Here is a 20,819-nt window from a genome sequence, read left to right on the forward strand (position 1 = left end):
AAGAAATGGTGTCTTCACCTCTGCGACCTCTGATGGACTGGTTGCATTGGGAGCATCATGCATGGCTGATTTTAATTAAAATCTAGAAACATATTTGTCGCTTAAAAGGTCATTAGAAAAACTGAATTCTGAGATAGGAATGAAATTTAATTTATTATGTATACAGAAGATTGCCTGTCACAAACAGGCGGTGTAATTAAAGGCTGCAGAGATTGCCAAGTCTCTGAGGATAGATCTATATTAGGAAACCCTCAGCCTCAAGGAACAGAAACCACAACTTGAAGCGGCTTGAACAATAGAGCCATTTTTTATCTCAGCGAACAGAGAGACCAATGGGAGGAGGGTGCTGGGGCAGGTTGAATCAGTGGCCACGTGACAAGGGACCTGGCTTTTCCATTTCTCCTCTCTGCCATCACCTTCAACCAAAAAACATCCAGAGGGGGAAGAGAGCATTGTGTCACACAGCACTCTCTTTGGGTCAAGGGAACTTCTGCTAGGAGCCCTACCATTGGCTTTTGCGCACATCTCTTGTACCATATGGCTTAGGATGTCCATCCTATTGGTAAAATCACTGGCAAGGGGGTAAAATTACTATAGCTGGCTTGGAATGTGCACATGAGATGAATACGCAAGGGTGTACAGAAGTGTGATGGTTAATTTTATGTGTTGACTTGACTGGGCTGTGAGTTGCCCAGATTTTCAGTCAAATGTTATTCTGGATGTTTCTGTGAGGGCGTTTTGGATGAGATTTAAACTGATGAACTTTGAGTAAAGCAGCAGATGCAGAACTAGGGATATGGAGGGCAGATTGTAAGCCTCTACTCAGATTGCCAACTATGCGTAACCCACATGTCGTCCAAGGGTCAACTGTATATTTATTTCCTACTGATATAAATTTATATACTTCCTATTGGTTCTGTTGCTCTGGAGAACCCTAATACAGGAAGTCATACATAATACCCACAACCACCTCCCAGAATTTTCAAAGCTAAGAGAGGTTAATCAACCAAGTCATGTATTATGAAGGACCATCGTTCAGATACCAAACATCTATCTGTCAGAAGCTGTGACCCTTCCTACAATATATGATTCAATTAAGGAGAAACTAAAAACGCAAGAATTTGGGAAAAGTAGATCAAACTCTAGTATTCTCCGACATGCTGTGGAATCACGCTGTTGGTCTAAATATTCTGAAGCAGTTGGGGTCCTCAGCTGGGATGATAGGGAGCAGCCTGTTACCATAGTGGTAAAAAGAATCATTTAGACTCTGAATGTGAAGAAGCCTAAAACTAATCTCAGATCTTTGTACATGTAAATGCAACAAAAGGTGATGACAGCTGATGAAATCTCCTATTTAAGAGGAGGTACAATTATCATTACAAGTACATAGTAATTAAGTTTAGAGAAAATAAAATTAAAACTTTTGTTACAATAAAAAAAATTTTTTTTTTAATTTTGTGATGTTAGAATTCACTGGAACTATTCGTATGAATTCAAGACCTTGGAAAGAAATACTTTTTTTCGAGCTCTCACTAGAGGCTCTGCAATATTTTTCTATCACCAGGATTCAAGTGGCACGGGGGCGTATAGCTCAAGTGGTAGAGCACATGCTCAGTATGCATAAGGTCCTGGGTTCAATCCCCAGTACCTCCTCCAAGAATAAATAAATAAACCTAATTACCACCCCTACCAAAAACAAAACAAAACAAAAAAACAGTATTCACATGGCACAATTAGATACACATAACCCAGTGTCCAAGTCATGCTCTCTTTCACTATTCCCCATTAGAAGTAGTTGATTCCATAGATTAGGTCCAGAACTGGAATAATGTTTAGTGGTCAGAAAACTCAGATGCTTTTAAAAATGTCTGTTGTAGGCCTCAAAGGACAAAGGCTCCAATTTAAAAAGGGGCGAAATTGTGACAATTTAAGCATCAAAAGAGTAAAGAATAATTATGGTTAATTGAAACAAGCTGAGTCTGGAAATTTATCTTTTCTGGAATTTGACAAGCTGACTTTACTATTTGCATGGAAAAGCAAGGAGCCAGAAGTTGCAAAGACGCTCCTACAGAAGAACAGTGTAGGGGGTTTGCCCAACCAGATATGAAAACATATTTAAAACTATTGTAGTCAGACAATGTGTTAATGCCACAGGAATAGACAAACAGAACACATCTGGAAACTTGATCTGTGACAGAGCAGGGAGTTGGGGGAAGCCAGACTATTCCATACCTGAGGCAGAACCTGGTCCCGCTGCCCCACCTGGATGCAAGAAAATATCATTTAGGCATCAGACATCAAGTCAGAAGCTTCCAAATGGCTTCCATGAGAAACACCTAACCTTCCCACAGTACATAATTCAATTAAGGAGAAACCAAAATTCAAGAAATTAGGAAATGTATAGAATATACATTATAAATTGGATACAAATAGGAAACGTATAGTTACCCATATGGGAGAAAAAAATTAAATTCCAACATAAACCATACATAACAATTAATTAAATGTAAAAAGCAAAACTATAAAAATATTTAAAGAAAATATAAAGAAATATCTTCATGACTTCATGGTAGGGAGAGCTTTCAAAACACAACTCAAAATTGCAAAACATAAAGGAAAAGAGCTATAATTTTGACAAAATTAAAATTAAGAAGTTTTGCTCATTTAAAGAAACCATAAAGAGAAAGAAAAGACAAGCCACACTGGAAGAAGGTACTTGTGACGCACAGAGCTGATAAAGGACTTGTATCTTCTAAATATCTATCTGATAAAGGAACATATCTTCTAAAAATCAGTGAGAAAAGGAAAAACTACCAATAGAAAATTGCTCAAAAGTTTTGACAGACACTTCACAGAGGGGAAATACAAATATTCAATAAACGTAATAAACAACATTCACTATCACTGCCTATCAGGGAATTAAATCTACGGAGATGCCATTATGCACACTTCAGATTCGCAAAAATGATTAAACCAGACAATATCAAGTGTTGGTAAGAATGTTGAGTGAGAGGACTCATATGCTTCTGGTGAGAGTGTAAATCAGAACAACCAAGTTGGAGGACAAATTGGCAATATCTAGTTAACGACACACATACCTTATGACTTAGCAACCCCACTCCTAATTGTATTCCCTAAGCAACTCATAACAATGTTTATTGCCAAAAATATGTAATAGTAAAAATAACAGAAACAACCCAAGTGTCTGTTGACAGGAGACTGGAGTGGCAGAGTTGGCAAGTTGCCCCTCCCAGCTAGGATCCACTTCCCCTCCTTTTAAGACCTCTGATTTTTAACTAGATTTATGGTCACTCCAAATATGACTATATTTCCCAGCTTCCCTTTCAGCTAGAAGTGACCATGTGGATAACTTTTGCCCAATAAGTTATAAGTGGAAGTGGCGCATTTAATTTCTCCTTCACCCTCGCTTTTGTCTGTGACTGGAATATAAAGTTGATGGCTGAGGCTGGAGCACCCATCTTGGCCTATGAGACGACTTGAGGAAAGGAAATAATTCACAGCAGAACAATAAGACAGGAAAAGCCTACTATCACTCATATGTGGAATCTAAAAAAAAAAAAGACAAATGAACTTATTTATAAAACAGAAACAGACTCACAGACATAGAAAACAAACTTATGGTTACCACAGGGGGAAGAGATGGGAAGGAATAAATTGGAAGTTCGAGATTTGCAGATACTGACTGGTATGTATAAAATAGATAAACAGGTTTTACAGTATAGCACAGAGAACTATATTCGATATCTTGTAGTAGCTTATGGTGAAAAAGAATATGAAAATGAATATATGTATACTTATGTATTACTGAAGCGTTGTGCTGTACACCAGAAATTGACACAACATTGTAAACTGACTACACTTCGATTTTTAAAAAAGTGAAAAAAAAAAAGACAGGAAAAGGCTGGATCCCTGCCATCGTAGAAGGCTATCCCAGCTCTGGACCACTCATCTCTCAGCTTTTACATGAGAGAGAAAAAAGCTTCTATCATATTTTGAACACTGTGTGCTAGTATATATTATTGTTCAGCAAATATTTGCTCTTCTCCCTCTTCCCCTTCCTTGAGGACTTGCCCACATGACAGGCTTTGGTCAAAAAAGGTGAACAGACATGCAAATGGAAGCCTTGTGGTCTCAGTTCTTGTGTGCCAGTGATTTGTTATGGGAAGAGCACACCCCAGATAGCCACTGGAGGTCCAAAACAGCACATCTGGAGCAGATCTGAACCCACATACAGCCAAGAGCCAAGCTCAGCCTACAGAGCCTCTATGAGTGCCACAGTGATGAGCTGAACCACAGTCGACCTGCTGACCCACAAATGTAAGAATAAATGCACGGTGTTGTAAGCCGCTGAGTTTTAGGATAGTTTGTTGTGCAGCAATACTGTAGCAAAGGCTGACCAATACACAGTTATTTAGGACTTTCAGTTTCTCAAAACTGAATCAACTTTAACACAAAAAGACTAAATAAATTATTGCATATTTATATGTACTTATTAAATATAAAATATATTTGTCTTAGTCCTTTTGGGCTGCTATTACAATATACCACAGACTGGGTGCTTATAAACAACAGAAATTTATTTCTTTCAGTTCTGGAAGCTGCGAAGTTCAAGATCAGGACCCCGGCATCACCATGTTCTGATGAAGGTCCTCTTCTGGGTTCATATCCAGTGCCTTCTTGCTGTGTCCTCACCTGGTGGAAGACACAAGGAATCTCTCTGGAGTCCATTTCATAAGACCTAAGCACCTCCCAAAGGCCCCACCTCCTAATACTATCATCTTTGGAGGGTTAGGATTTCAACAAATGAATTTGCTGGGGGGGATACAAACAATCAGGCCATAGCAATAGTTGCATAATAAAAACTCTAGTGAAAATGAGTGATTCTTAAGAACTTAATTTCGAGTGGAAAAAAGCAGATCTCAGAAGAACGCATATAATTCAACTTAAAGTTCAAAGCATACAGAACTACATAATATTGGGATGGGGTATATACATAGGAAATAAATCTATAAACAAAAGCACAGGAATAGTAAACACAAAATTCAGGATTATGGATTCAGGAGGCAAGGCCAGGGTGGGAACATAGATATTACACAGGACGTTTTACCGGTTCTGCTTATGTCCTAGCTCTTACGTTGGGTGGTGGGTAGGAGAAAGGTCCAACAGTAGGCCGTGGGAGGAGGCCTCGCTGAGCCTGTGCGGGCTCAGTCCCCTCTCTGCAAACAAAGGAAGCTCTGGATGCCCGCTAACTGTAGTGAGATGCCAGAAAGACATGCAGAGGCTTCCATTAACTCAGGGTTTATAGCACTGTTTAAAAGAATTCAACTTTTCAGTTTGTGATCCACATTTAAATATTTAAAATAATTTGATTAATGCATTTCATAAGTTTTGATTAAGTATGAAGTGCTTAAATGTTAAAGAAAATTATGCTTAATGCAATGAGCATTAAAACCCAAGTTGTAGAGGTCTCTTTCTCCAGGCACAGAAGTCCTTTGGATGTTAAGATCCCAGATAATTATGGGGGGGAAAAGTGGTAAATGATTGCATGGATAAATGTATGCTATTATCTGTAATGGTTCTTTTTCCATTTCCAAAAGCTGTGATTGAATTGGCAGTGCATTTTGTGAGCTGGAATAGAAAAGGGAGGACAATGTATTTCTCTAGAGAGGGACCTTGGCATCCCAGTGTGAAGCGGAGGTCCTCCTGAGGTCCTGAGCTACCAAGGATGAGCATGGGTGAGCCTTCACATCCATGTGAGCAAGAACACTAGAGTGATGCCTCTCAGAAAAGAGAAAAGCCCCACATCCAGCCTGGAGCCAACGAAGCAAATTCCTACCATTTAGAGGAGATGATTTGCTCTCATTCCTCACCAGAAAATGTTCAGAAATACTGAGGGCCAACGCTCAGGGCACTTTGCTATCTAATTAGGAGATGTTTAATGATAAAAAGAGACTTTCATAACACATTGTTTCTTTCCTAGGCTGTCCTGTTGCATATACTGGTCCCCAGCATTCTGGGGTGGGATGAGGGGTCTGAGCCTGGCAAGCAGGTGTGCTGATCACTACGGTCCTGTCGAGATCCCAAACATCCTGGCTTGCTGAGAGGGGTATGGCCCAGGCAGAGCCATAGGTATGGAGGAATGGACAGTCAGGAGCATGTTTTCCAGAGCTCCAGGGACAGGTGAGGTCCAGGACAGTTGGGCATTTCTCTCTACACATCCAGGCCTGAGGACAGTTCTCCAGCAGCTGCCCAGGGGAGCCCTGCCAGAGCTAGGCTGGGCTCTGTCTTCTTAGCCACGTCGTATCAGCTTCTAAGGGCCCCTCTTGCCAGACCCACACCCCCTCCCCAGGGAACTGCTAAGTGTGGTGTGGATTGAGAGGGTGGGGTGTGGGAGCCAAGGCCAGTTCAAGGTCCTGACCATGTGTATGTCCATCAACCCTCCCCTCTCCTCATTCTGGGCATCCTCAGATTCCCAAAAACAAGGGTCAAGGACAATGACTCATTACAATAAATATCTGCCAGGGCCCAGAGTCAGTGTCAGGGACTGGACTCTTAGGTGTACAACAGAGTAGGGGCTGAAAGGGTGTTCATGGACCTGAGGTGGACCTATAGGGAATGAGTGCGTATTTATAGATGTCTAAAAGGACTGATGGAAGTGTCATAATTATCTGTGCAGCTGCAGATTACAATAACAAGAAAAACAAGTTTGGTTTGGAAGGCTATTTGGCATTATCTATCAATATTTAAAATGCACATTTTCCTTCAGTTGGCATGTCATGGTTCCAAGTTACAAATTTACTTGGAATATGCACACATCTACATGAAACATTTTGTATGAAGACATTTATTGTAGCACTGTTTGCAGGAGCAAAAAGCTGGAAACAACCTAGAAGTCCATGATTAAGGAACTAGTTTAGTCAAATATGGCACATTTATATTATGAAGTGCTTACTATGTGGCCATTAAAGGGTAAGGAGGATTTATGATACTAATACATAAAGATTTCTAAGATGTATTGTTAAGTGAAAAAAGCAGTGAGTATAGCATTCCACAGTTTGTGTAAACAGACTGGGGAGTATATACATGTGTGCTTCCACATGCACAGCCCACAACTGGAAGGATACACAAAAGACTGGTTGTTTTGAGGTCGGGGAACCAGAGAACTCAGAGAGGAAGGCACACACCCTTCTGCAATGTTTGAATTTTTAAATTATATGTATGCATTTCCTAGATTGACCAAATATTAGCATTTTCAAAAATAGGGCTTGGAATGAACTGTGGCTATAGAGTCTACATATATGGTCGATAATGAATGGTCACCATTGTCCCCCAGCACTGAGGGCGCCAGCATTCAAGAGGCTGATGGAAGGGGGAATGTGCAGGTGGAAGGCAGTAAGGGTGGAAATGGAAAAGGGGCTGTGAGCAGGGAGGTGGCACTACAGAGCACAGGCCAGGACTCAGCCTGCGGAAAGTGCAGGGGACTCAGAAAGTGATGCTAATACGCATATAAATACTCAAGAGCTTTTGCGCTGTTCCCTTCAAAGTAGTCTGCTGAGAGCCTGCATACTCAGAGGAATCTCTGCACTCAGGGCTTAAAAATGTGTCAGGACCTCCCGCTTGGACCCTCAGAGTGGTGACGCGTTACTCACTGGTGGCAAATATTTGTCTACAGAGGATGAATGTAAATATTGGAAACAGTTAGATGTCATTTGGCCACACATTTGGTTGAAGAAGTGAGAGGTCAAGGTAGGCAATTAATCTTTTGGTAAAAAACAAGGCATAGCATCAAAGCAGACTGCTACTCTGATGCTTCTCGAAAACGGGCTCTGACAGCTAAGGCCAAAAAGGATGCTCAAAAGATGATGTGTGCCTTGTCAGCATCCTTGGAATGAGGCTCAGGACCCAAGGGGACTACTTTGAAGAAGTCAAGGCTCACTTGGACGTGTATGTTCTGTTTGTTTGCTGGAGACAGTGGCCCTGGCCCTCGGTGGGGACGCGGGGTTGGGGACGCGGGGCGGGGAGGGATGTGGGCGCGGTGGGCTCAGCTCTTCTTGCGCAGCTGGCTGTACTGCGCACGGCCCAGGATGGGCTCCATGACACTGGGCCGGAAGAAGCTGTCGCTGACCCTGCGCGTGGGCTTCTCGCGGGGCAAGGCCGGGAAGGCGGGGCGCGGGGCGGCGGGCGCTTCCACCCTATCCTCGGCGCCCGGGCCCCGAGCGCTGCGCAGGCTTCCGCGGGGCTGTGCGGGGCGCGGCGCGGGCTCCGGGCTGGCGGGCGGCGCCCCAGACCCCCTGCGCTCCGCCTCCCGGCGCTCCGCCTCGGCCGGCGGGTTGTCGATGTCTCGAAATTCGCTCTCCGGCTCCATCAGCGACAACCTGGGGAGCTGAAGGCCGGCAAGCCGCGTTAGAGCCCCTCCATGGCCTTCGTCCCTGCACCTCCCACGCACCGCTTTCTCTGGGGCCCTGGCCTCCCAGGAGCCGCTGTCAGGGGGGCACAGGCGGGGGCGTGGGACAGGAGCGGATGGTGCAGGGGGGGCCACTGAGGTCCTGCCCTCAATGACCGTGTGCACAGTACAGACCCCCAAGGCAAGGAAGACAACCACCCTCTAAAGCTTCTGGACCCCTCGGGTCTCCCTCAGAGGTCCCTTAGTGGGAGGTCTGTGACTTTCCTGACCCTTCCTTGGGCCTGAGTTGTGGAACAAGGACAGCCCACACCTTGCCCCCGCTTGGGTCAAGGTACCCACTCCTGGTTCTGGTTTGGTTCCTAGGTGAACACTTGGCTGCCAAGACCCCTGCCTGCCTCTTGCTGAGAGTGACTGTGTAACACCCCCTCCCCCCAACTCTAAGGGGCCTCCTGCCCTGACTGGCCCTCCTGGTGCCTGCATGACCTGTAACTTGCTCTGAAAAGGGACCCAGGGATTCCCAAAGTGATAGTATTGACACCCCTTGGGTTCTTCCTGTTGGTGACAGTTGTTAGAATTGGTATGGGGGCAGCTGCTGTCCCCTGGAACACAACCCACCCTCCAGCCACTTCCCAGGGAGTAGCATGCAAACCTGCCAGGTCCTTCAGTCAGGAGCTGAGGGGTGTGGGCTGTCCCCCTGGGGACCCCAGACTGATGATGGGAGACCTCTCCAGCAGCAGGTGGGAAGGATGGATGTGGGGAAAGGTCTCAGGCCAGTGCCACAGGTCTCTATACTCACTGGCACATAGTGCACCACGGTGTCCACCACGTTGTCAGTAACACCCTTCAGGGCGTCGGACAGGGACATGGCCCTCCCTTTGGTGGAAGAGACAGCACGCGCTGGTGTAAGGTGCAGCATCCTCCCCGCCGTGCCCAGCACAGCTGCAGGTGCCCATGTCACGACTGAGATGGTACTCTGGAGGGCCTTCTGCAGGGTGTGTGCCACACTGCCCAGGAGGCCTTGTGGGCCAGGCAGAGCTGCTCTCTGGGGGCCAGAGCAAGGTCAGTGCTTCTGCAGCTGTTCCACGGCACCTCCCCAACCCTTCCCCTTCCCACCATCCCCAGAGCTAGAGGGGAAAGAACATGGGTACCAAATTGAAAAACTATCGGCCTGGCTTTTGGCCAGGTCATTTCTATTCTCTGAACCTCGGTTCCTTTATCTGCAAAATGGGGATGACAATCTTTGTCTTGCCTATTTTATGGGCTTATTGTGAGGGTCAGCTGAAAGAACTTTGTTAGCTAGGCATTTAGGAATGAGGTGAAGAGTTCTGTACTCATGTACCACATCCCTAGGCCTGGGGAGGTGCCGTGGAACAGCTGCAGAATTGGTATGGGGGCACCATTCACCCTGTGCCTCTGCTTCTCACCCCCTCCAGGCTCCTGCATCCTCACTTGGCTTCCACTCTCTCCCTTACCTCACTGAGCTTGTTCTCGTCAGTCTCTGATTCCTCTTCCTCCTCTGTCTCCTCCCCGTCTGTGTCCTTCTGGTCATCATGGTCCTCCTCCTGAGTGGCAGTGAGGTTGTGCAGCCAGGGCACCCGCAATTTGCTTTGCTGCCGGGACACCACCTGCATGGCCGCTGATGCGCCCCACTGAGCCAGGCTGCTCTGAGGGCGGGAAGGCAGCAGCTACTGGCTTCACAGCCCCTGCTAGTGGCCAGACAGCCCCAGCAGGCAAAGCCCCTCGCCCCCAGGGTCAGGTGGAGGCAGGTGAGCAGGGCCTGGCCCCAGTAGACTGTTCTTCAAACTTTTTATGGAGTGATAACTTACACCCCCTAAGGTGCACATAGAGGTGCTCTGAGAATTTTTAGAAACACATTCCTGTGTAATCACCACAGCTGAAGCTATAGACCATTTTCAACACTCCAGAAGACTCCCTATGCTCCTCCGTACCCTCCAAAGGTGACTACATTCTGGCCTCTGTCACCATACTTTGATGTTGTCCATTTTTGAGCTTCATGTAAATGGACCGATACAATGTGTTTTCTTTCACGAATAGCTTTTGTTCAACTGTTGTATCATGAAGATTCATCCATATTATTGAATGTCAAAGTAGTTCCTTCTTTTTCATTTCTGCACCATATTCCATTGTATAAATAAAACACAATTTACTCGTTCTACTGTTGATGGATGTTTGTGTTGTTTCCAGTTCTTGGCTAAGAGTAAAGCTGATAGGAACATTTTGAACATGTCTTTAGGAGGACCTAATCTCTCATCTCTGTTGGGTGGAATTGCAGGGTCATAGGAGATATATATGTTTAGCTTTAGTAGCTACTCCCTGCAGATCTTTAATAAAGGGTGAAAACAATCAAGCAGGCCTGAGGGTCCCATGGGAGGAAAATGACCTGGGAAGGTGGGCTAGCATGGCTAGCTAGAGGCACAGCTTGGCCTGTTTCAGACCTTCAGAGAGCCCTACAATCAGGGCCTCCTTGTGACACTACTTTAGAGGACACTATTATTTCCTATGTGAACAGTGGTGTCTGAGGTTGTGCAGTACAGTGGCCCCACCCACTAGGGGCTAGGACAGGGCAGAGGAGTTAGTGTAGCCTCCATGGGGAAGTGACCACCCTCCCCAGTGCAGGGGACAGAGGAGAACTACTATTGCTGTATCTCAACTGGAGCTGCCAAACCTGCACATAGTCAGTTCTCAGAAAATATTTGCTTGAATGAATGAGCCAGGCCTGATGATGCTTTTAAAAATACCACCTCCATGATGGCTGAAAAGGGATTATCTTGTTTGCTGACCTTTTGGCTTTAATGTTGTTTTTATTTCCTTTTGGTTTTTTGGCCTTATTTCTTTACTAAAGTTCCCATGAAAAAAATCCAGGCTATCTCTCCTAAATACACAAAGAGGTGGGTGTGGGGTGTGGTGGGGAAAAAGCCTGGGCCTAGAAAGGCAGCTTTACCTTGGGTGCAGTGGGATACAAATTAGAAGCCTCTCAAAGGGAAACCAGAACCCTGGGGGCAGTCAGGGACACAGCCCAGCTGGGGCTGTCTTCCTAACAGAAGGAAGTTTGTGCCTTGCTTATTTACAGGTGACACTCCCTAGTGCCTAGAGAGCAGACTCGGGGGTCTCTGCTTCCTTTGCTTGGGAGGATGAAGGCTGGGGCAGGGTGGGGGTGGGGCTCAGGGGCAAAATGGGAGAGATAGATAGAAGTGGGTGGTGGGGTAGGACCACTGTAACAAGCAGGACTGCCCTCAGCTCAAGTTCTGTCCTTTCTCTCCCCTTGCATCCTAGAGGACTAGCTCTCTGCCCACCCCCACCCCAACCCCCCACCTGAGACCTAAAGTCCCAGCCCAGGTTGGAAGAGAGGATGTTCCCAGGACAGGAGGCAGAGTCAGGTAAGGGATGGGAGGGTCACATGGTTTCCAAGCCTTGGGTCAATTAGAGCTCAGGGTAGACACTCACCAGGGGCGCCACACCTGGGATCCACATGGCCAGGGCATGGCCCTGTTTCAGCGCCCGGGCTGTGGTCTGCAAGGTGTGTTGAGAGAGGGTGTTGGCCAGGGCTCCAACTCTGCTCACGAGGCTTGGTTTGGCCTTGGGAGGTTTCTGGGAATGCTGGTGTCCTGGAGCAGGCACTTGGTAGGAGTTTGAGGGAGAAGGAAAGAAAGCAGATCAGAGAGGGGCTGAGGAAAGCTGGATTGTGTCTAGGGATGGATGGTGGTCATCCTAGCTCCACCACAAGCTCACTGGTGACTTGGGCAACTCACTTTCCCCACTTGCAAATGGGGAGAGGGGCTAGATGAGGTTGGGTCCATCTGAAAATCTCGCTGGGCCCTCCCTGTCCCAGAGCAGTGGCTAGATGAGCCCTGGCCACCTCTTGCTAATTCCCAGGCAGCATGGGTGGCTGACTCCGTCCCCAGGGTGGATCTGCCAGACCCCCTAACAACAAATACCTGACTCTTCCTTGGCTGGAGGAAGAAGGAACTCTACCACCTTCTCAACACCACCCAAGGCCAAGTCGGCCCCTCCAGAGGCCAGCCGGCCAGCTCGGGTGTTGGCGGCATATTCGGCAGTGTCTTTGGCCATCCCCCAGGCGAGCTCACAGCCGGCCAGAGCAGCCCCTAGGACCTTGTCTGAAGTGCTGGCAATGGGCACACTGATGCTGTTCCTGGCGCTGCGAAGCCGGGTGGAGATGGTGTCCTTCAGCTCAGAGGCGATCTGGGAGAAATGTGGAGGGGAGTTAGGCATGTGGATCTGGCAGGCCCTAAGCCCAGCTTCAGGAAATCCTCATGTAAAAGCCCAGGGGACTGGCATCAATATTTGGGCACTTTGATTAAGCTAAACTTTAAAGAGAAAAAGCATGAGCCCTCCCTGTGCCAACCACCTGGATCTCCTGGCTTCTTTGCACCCCATTTCTGCCTGGCAAGATCCTAACCATCCTTTGAAGATCTTCCCAAAGGCCACCTCCTTGATAACTAACCTGTCCTAACATGCATACAAGGCATGTCCTCTTCTAAATTCCTCTGCTGTCTCCTCTGTCTTTCCCTCAGAACTCACATTCCTATCTGCATTTATATTGACTCATAGATGTGGTTGATCTTCCTACAAGTTCTGCATTGAAATAACGTCTTTCTCTCCTATTAGCTTGGGAGCTCCTTAATGACAAAGATGTTGCCCTTTATCTGGAAAAAATAAGTGAAGAGCACAGGCCTCAGAGCCAAATAGACCTGCTCACATGTGGCCTCCACTTAAGGCTGTGTGGTGAGGGGGAAGTCACTAATTTCCTCATCTATAAAATAGGGAAACCCACCTGTATCCCAGAGGGCTGACCAGAGGGTTAAATGAGAGGGAAGAGGGATCTGTAAGTCACATGTTATGACCCCTGGCACAGGGCGGGGCTCAGTAAATGTTTGTGGGATGGATGGTAATTTGTCAGTGAGATGGATGAGGTCTGACACTGAAACGTATCCCCCCAAAGCCCCTGACACGGGCCTCACCATGACAAATACCTAATGAATACGTATCCAGGTGGAGTGATTTTTTTCAGTCTCATGGTCCATATAGTGTTGGATCTTGAGGCCATGGAACTACAATTCTGGGATCGGATGAGTGTGATCCATGATCTTAGGTGACTGTAGTCACCAAATGGTCCAATGTAAGCCCACAGGGTAACTGGTAAAGGGGAGATCAGAAGCAGTGGACCCCACCCCAAGCTCCTGTCTGAGTTTGCCTCTGGGCTATGTCTGATGGTTTCAGAAAGCCTGCTTTCATTTGGTGCACAGGGAGAGGAAGAAGCCCATTGTGTGGTCTTAGGGGCAGGCAGCAGTCACCTGCCTTGGAGGGTGTTTGCCACAGAAACGAAAGACTCACAATCATGGCATCATCAGCCCATGCTCTCTCCTTCCCGGAGAGGCAGTGACAGCTGTATGTGGGAGCATTAGAGAAGAGGTGAGGGGCTCACCTTTTCAGGAGGATACTGGAGGGCCGGGATCTTTTCCTCCAGGTGGTCTAGGCCTCGGCAGGCCAGCTCATTGGCGGCTATGACTGGAAGCAAAAGGCCATGGTGAAGTGAGCCCTGATCCCACTATGAGAGCCTAGCAGGGGCCTCTGTGCCAAAGAAGGTGCCCTGGAGCACTCAAAACCTCCAGGCCTGCTACCTTCAAATCATCTGGGAACCTGAGGCCCTCTGCCATCTTTAGCCCCATCAGCTGTGACTCCTTGGGACCAGGATGTCTTCCCTCTGAGTAGAAACTTTGGAGTCATGCAGAGCTGCACGCAAAGCCCAGAGCCTGCATCTCCAGCATGTGGCTCCAGGCAAGTCACACCCTGGCTGAGCCTCAGATTCCTCCTTCGGAAAATGTGGATTAATGTGGGCAAATCTTGCATGGTTGTCGTGAGGAGAAAGTGACAGAAACTATGTGAATCACCAAAAGATACTGGTCTCTCCCCTATTCTCCTCCGTCCCCTCTCTGGGTGAACGTGAGCGGGGAGAGCAGAGGTGTGAGGGGGAAGGGGCAGCATGGCCCTGGGATGGGCCTTGGTGGGAGCAGGGCTGGCACTGCTTAGTTCTAGAGCTGACAGGCTGGTCTAGAGTTTCAGATGTCTGTGGCCCTTCCTTTTAACCTCTGGGAGTGAGATGGTCAACAGTGGGAAGCAGGTCACAGGGAAAAGAAAGGGGTGAGAGCAGGAAGACGCAAATGCTCCTGGGAGAGATGCCCAGGGGCTGCTGACAACATCAGCTCTGCGGTCATGACCGTGGAGATCACAGTTTTAAAGGACATCCATATATTCTCTTTCATATATTCTTTCTCCAGATATCTTAGGTTTCTTCACAAAATTCTCAAGCAGCAGAGAGCCCAGGTTACTTCCAATTGGGCAAAATGAGCCCTAGGGAAATTACTGAAGGAGCCTGCAGGCAGGGAGGCTGGCCCAGGCCCAGGTCTTCTTTACATCTGTCCTCTCCTGTCTGCTGTGCCGACCCCTCAGATACCCATGATTCTCTAGTTAGGACGGTGGAAGGACCTAGACTTCTGGAACTTCCCTTAGCCCCGACAAGAGCTCTGCCTTGGACACTGTATTTTCAAATGAAGCAGAACAGTCTGAGCAGGGGCAGGCCTGGTAAGGTCCTCCGGCTCCTGGTCCTCCCTGTCTTCCCTGACTGGTAGCTCTCCTGCCCCTCCCTGTCATGGGGCTGGTACCATCAGCTGCTGGACCCCACAGGCTTCCCCTCCTCCTCCATTCCCCCCAGTCCTGCCAGGCCAGCCCCAGTGCCTCCTGCCCTTGCCCCTGAGCCAGACTCTGCTAGTTCCTGCTGCTGCTGCTGCTGGATTCGGAGCTAAAGTGGGTGTGTGGTCTGCCATGGGCCCTACTCCCATCACTGCCCACATAGCTCTGCTCATCCCTTCCCCTGCCAATCCTTTGTCCCATCATTGTCATCCTAGGAAAGTGCCAGCTGGGCTATAGATGAGGCAGCTATAGATGAGAAGAGACCTATATTAATATTTATATCTGTATTTATATCTATATCTGTATCTATATTATCTATATCTATAGATGAAAAGACTATGTAATGGGATGTAGGCAGTTAGGAAGGCAGTCAGACAGACAAACAAAAAGGCAGACGGACATATTGGCAGACAGACAAACAAGCTATCAGATAGGCTGACAGATGGGCAAACAGACTGGCAGGCAGTCAGTGAGCATCAGTGGACAGGCAGGCAGCCTCCGAGTGCCACAAGGACTCACACTGGGTGGATAGCCTGCGGACCACCGGCTCCATGCTCCAGGCGGCCAAGCTGCTGGCGCCCTGCACGCCCTTCTCGTAGGCATTGCATACAGAGGCCACCAGGGGGTGGGCTTCCTTGGTGCTGGTGTAGGTCTTCTGGAAGCACTCACAGGTGCCACTCACCACCGGCAGCTGCAGGACCCGCTGCAGCACGTTCTCCTGCTCCTGCCACGGGAGGAAGGCAGGCACTGAAGTCATTCCACCTCCTTCTCCCGCCTCCTGGAAGACAGCCCACTCGGGCTAGCCTGGGTCCAGGAGACCTAGGAGGAACCCAGACTAGAGAGGTCTCTGGATGCCCCACAGGAAAAACAAGAGCCAGGCTACGGCACTCTCCTGGTCACAGTCCCGGCTCTGGAAGGCTGGTGAGGCACTCTCCATCTGCCAGGGGCCAAATGCCACTGCACCTTGCAGCAACCCCACTTAAACTTAATGGGAGAGAGCAAGTGTGCCAGCAGACCTGTCTAGCATTGCAGTCCACCTTGGAAGCTTCAGCTGAACATTTTTCTGGTCTTTCTGGGAGACTGCCTCCCTGTCTGTGTATGCTGGTCCCACCGCCGAGATGCTCCCCTCCCCTCCCCGCCCCTAGTCCTTTCTGTCTGGTAAAATGCCACTCCCTCAAGATACGGCTTGAGTATCCCGGCTTCTGTGAAGCTTCCTGACTCTCCTCCTTCAGAGCAGAAGCCATCACTTCCCTCCCTGGAATGTCTCCATACTTGTCACATGGTGCTGTGCTTGTCCTGGGCACGTGTGTACTTGTCTCTCTCCCAGCAGACTGTTATCTCGGTATCTCCAGGGCTCAGCCTAAAGCTTGCACAGTAATGTTAGTCGAATAAATGAATCACAGTGAGGGCTGCACCTACCAGAAGGTGCAAGTTTAGATCTGCCCAACTGCACAGAATCACAGAATCTTAGGCCTCCAGGGGCCTGTGCAGCAAGAGTGCTTCCCACAGTCCCTCTGGGAGGCTCGTATTTGGACGTCTCCTTGGATGGAGCTCACCGGTCAGAGTGGCTTATGCTCCTTGTTGGACAGTGTTGCTGAGCTGAAATCCACCTCCACCCACTGCTCCACCCTCTGCTTTCCGAAACAACACCAAGCAAATCTATTTCATCATTCATTGGCTGGCCTTTCACATATTTGGAGACAAATATGTCTCCCTTGAGTGGTCCCTTCTCGATGCTAAAGAGCTCTAGTTCTTAACTTAGTTTACAAATGGCTCAGCACCCTGATCTGGTGATTTCCTCCTCTGCCCACACTACAGTTTGGAGTTGCCATTCTTAAAAATATAGCACTCAAACTTGAAGACAGCATTCCAGGTATGGTCTGAACATATGGGATATATTGAAACCATCACTTCTCATTACTGGGGTGCTGTGCTCTTATTAATGCATTCTAACTATGGCAGCAGCCACATAATTAAACTTCAGATCACCTAGGAATATAAGTGAAAAAACACAGTTTCAGAGTTTTAAAAAAATGTGGACTCTAGTCTTGCAGAGGGAAACAACATTTACTCAGTGTCATTATGCTCCAGGCACTGATCGGGGTGCTTTGGTGTCATGACCTCATTTAATTCTAACAGTCACCCTCTGAAGTCAGCATTATTACTACCACCTTGCTGAACAGAAGACAAAGACTCAGAGATGTGACGTGACTTACCTGAGATCACACAGCTAGTAAGTGGCAGAGCCAGGATTCCAACTCAGGCCTGAAAAGGCATATCTGGGGTTTGCTTCAAAATAACACAGGGTCAAGGGATAGATGGGATGAGGATGAGGCAGGATTGTCCATGGATTATGGTTGTTGGGGTTAGTGAAGGATATTATATTTTTCTGTCTATTCTTACGAATGTCAAGAACTCTTCACACAAACTTCCCAAGTCTGACTCAGATGCTCCAGCTCTCTCTGTGGCTTTGAATATTCACTGCTGCATGGTTCTTCTCTGGATGTGAGGACCTAGCCTCTTCTATTTGTAGGGGGCTGAGTTAGAGGACCCATCAAGACTTGTAGGTACACTAGACAGGAAGCTACAATATTTTAGCTTCTGGTCTTGCAGGTGAGCTTGAAATTTGAACTAGAAGAAGACTATGACGGTAAACAAGAAAATGTTTTCTTTAACATTTTGGACAGAGACTTCAGGGCTTGTTTTAGGCAAAGCCAAAGAGGGAGAGAAGTCCTGGTAAGGGAATAAACTACCACGCATTAGGATGGCTCAACTACACACTTGACCATTTTATGCTTTTTGTGTTCTGTGATTCAATACAAAACTTAACATGATGATTCCTAGTGCAAAGGTTAGTTAAATCCTAACTTGGGACAAGATGGGTATTGTATGGGTTCACAGTTTCTAAGCTTCACTATTTTAACTGTGCCTTAATTAGAGAGGCCTTGTCAGGAGGCATCCGGTACACCTAAAAGTGTCAAACAACTTGGAGTCACAGTGAAAATCAGGCTAGACGCACAACACTGGACACACTGTCCCTCTACCTCCTTCCCACGTACAGCAGCACAGGCAGTGCACTGTGTAACTCAAGAGGCACCATTTACACAGACTACAACATGCACACCGCCTCTGCAGTTACTGAGTGCAGTGGCTCAGTCTGAATATTCCACCTGGGTGGACAAAGCATGGGCTTCTGCATCTGGGTTTAGAATTCAGTGGTTCTCCTCTTCTCCTTTCCCTCCCAGCCAGTTTTAATAGGCACCCCTCACACCCAACCCCACATCCTCTAACAGCCTCCTGCAAAAGGTAGTAAGGGTAAGAATAACAAGACATCATGGTCAGTGAAGTGTGAATATAATTTAGATGTTTCTTGCTCTAAGTCCCCTGACCTCTTCTCCCAGCTACTTCTCCCCCCCGAGTTGTCCACTGCCTCATACAAGCCCACGTTACTTACCGGGAGATCTCCATCCAGCAGGGTTGGGCCCTTGTTGACTGCCATCATAGCTCTTCAAGCTGCAAAGCAGAGGGTCACAGGTCCACGAGAAGCCCTCAATTTGAGATCCACAGGGCCAGTCCCCTACTGCTCATGGCCACCAATGGGGCCCAGGCTACCTGGGAGCTCAAATTTCCTGAATAGAAGGCATTGTGTTGGAGGATGAATGCCACAGCCAAGTGACCATTCGTTAGAGCCCCATAGAGACGAACTGCCCCACAGCTTACTTGTCAAGACTGATGTTTCTTACAAGGGTGCAGAGTAAGAAACACAAAATGAAAGTAGTTTTAAGCGGTTTTAGATGAACTTTAGGAGCTAAGTGAGGGTCCTACAGAGACTAAAGAAGTTTCAGGTATAATCTTTTTTTTTTTAAACGAAAAAGTTCTGCATTAATTCCTCTCTTTTTAAGCAAGCTCTGTGCTCAACCAGATGAGAAAGTAGTCACTCTTAAAATCAGCTATTTCAGCTATGTTCTGGAAAAGCTAGTGGCCCCGGAATATTTACTCTACACTCTTGGTCATTCACCTTGAATAATCTCTCCCTCAGTGGTTTCCCTGCAGCCTCTTCATTCTCAGTAAAATTCCCAGGAGATCCTTACCCTCAATTTATTTTCTTTAACTCTCAGAAACAAACCAGGTAAGGCAGATGTCTCAGGACTGCCCCCCGCCCCTGGCCTCTAAACTTACTCCAGCTGATGCTGCCTCAGTTCCACAGAGCCCAGGCTGCAGAGCGTCTCCTCCAGCAGAAACAATTCCAGTTGCTCTGGGGAGACAAGCAAAGCTACTAACACCTCCCAGCTGGAGGAGGGCAGACAGGAAGAGAAAGCTGGGTCAGCCGGTTGTCATGGTTATTTTTGACCCAGGGTCCCCTGGGCATATCCTAACTTCTGGAAGGAGATGCAGCCAACTAGGAGGTAGATCGCAGAGCTGAAGGAGAACTGGGGGAGTTATTATTCCAGAGTCATGAAACATCTGTTCTGTAACACATTTCTGGCCCCCAGTTCTCAAAAAACTGTTTTCTAGAAAGGTGTTGGGATATATATATATCGTTAAACTCATAAACTCTATAAAGTTTTATAATCTTTGGCTCCTTTTCCACAGAGGACACTGCGGGACCATTTTCAACCCATTTCCCTCATCCCTATTTTTTCTTACTATAATGAAGGAATTTTGAACAGTTAAGATTTAAACCCACACAGGAACAGAGTTCACCTAAATGTACTAGTCTTTGATTATGAAGATAAATTGCTTTCAGTGTCAAGAAGAGATCCAGAGCTGGGGCTGACTCCTTGACAATCTAGCCTTTGAAGGAGCAATGTCAACCTCTGTAAATCCTAGATTTCAAGAAAGTTTACTGAACTCTACCTGGTCTTAGATGCCACCAGAATATGCAGTGGGAGAACCAACTGGATTTTGTCCAGTTTGAAAAAGTGATAATGTTGACCAAGAGTCTGTTGCAGATCAACAGCCTCCAGACAATCAAGAACTATCATTTCTCATCCCTTCCTTAGCAATGAATTAGGCAGGAACCCAAGTTCTAATTCTTGGCTTCAAAGATGCTGGAGGACCATGGTATAAGTCATAGATTTCAGATTGTCTAAGAAGAGCCTTTTAATTAAAATAGGTAATAGGACAAAAGTTAGTTTCCTTATTTTTGGTAGAATCGTATCTATTGTTGACTCTCTGCTAAGTTGTATACTGTGGGCAGCAGGAGAAAGGAAGTGGGTAGGAAGAAATGTTGATTTGTGACAGATCCTTTGTAATCAATTCTGTACCTGAGAAATGATAAAGCAGGAAATGAGAAGTCAGGAAAGGGAGGAGAGAGTCAGGCAGAGAGTCCCCCAAAGGACTAATAAATATGTGATACCTTTAATACTTATTGATCCAACCTGGGCTTTTAAAATGTAAGACAGTAATGAAGAGGAAGGGAAGTATCTAAAGAAGTGGCCTCTGCCCTCACCTCATTTCAAGATACAGGACAAGTTATCTATGAGGCTGTGTTGGGAAAGGAACCTGGGCCAAAGGGCAGTTTTAAGCCTCTGAAGTAGTGGCTTTGGGCCAGACAGAGTAGAGGGCTCTGTGCCCAAGAGCTCTGCTGACAAAGCTGGTTCTTTGGCCGCTTCAGCCGGGAGTCCAGAATGTGGGTGAGAGGTGAGAAGTGGTGAAAGGGTCT

The 20,819-nt window shown here is 47.3% G+C and overlaps 1 protein-coding gene across 1 annotated transcript; it reads right to left on the bottom strand.

Annotated features, from left to right (window-relative positions):
- Positions 1-6,862: 6,862 nt before the first annotated feature.
- PLIN1 (perilipin 1) lies at positions 6,863-19,415 on the bottom strand. Its single transcript, XM_072951183.1, has 9 exons — positions 19,334-19,415; positions 18,609-18,667; positions 15,674-15,878; positions 13,890-13,972; positions 12,382-12,646; positions 11,891-12,063; positions 9,898-10,089; positions 9,222-9,467; positions 6,863-8,404 (listed from the first exon to the last, which is right to left on the bottom strand). The coding sequence occupies exons 2-9, from the start codon at positions 18,654-18,656 to the stop codon at positions 8,063-8,065; spliced, it is 1,554 nt and encodes a 517-aa protein (XP_072807284.1). The 5' UTR covers positions 18,657-18,667; positions 19,334-19,415; the 3' UTR covers positions 6,863-8,062.
- Positions 19,416-20,819: the final 1,404 nt, after the last annotated feature.

The sequence above is a fragment of the Vicugna pacos genome, chromosome 27 (assembly GCF_048564905.1).
Source record: "Vicugna pacos chromosome 27, VicPac4, whole genome shotgun sequence".
NCBI classification, from domain to species: Eukaryota; Metazoa; Chordata; class Mammalia; order Artiodactyla; family Camelidae; genus Vicugna; species Vicugna pacos.

What these genes read in the sequence shown, in the direction of transcription:
- PLIN1 (XM_072951183.1), bottom strand. Translation starts at nt 18,656, where the DNA reads ATGATGGCAGTCAACAAGGGCCCAACCCTGCTGGATGGAGATCTCCCG. An exon ending in TCCAGTATCCTCCTGAAAAG is followed by an intron (nt 12,647 to 13,889) that starts GTGAGCCCCTCA and finishes CATTTCTCCCAG; the next exon opens with ATCGCCTCTGAGCTGAAGGA. An exon ending in TCCAGCCAAGGAAGAGTCAG is followed by an intron (nt 12,064 to 12,381) that starts GTATTTGTTGTT and finishes ACTCCTACCAAG; the next exon opens with TGCCTGCTCCAGGACACCAG.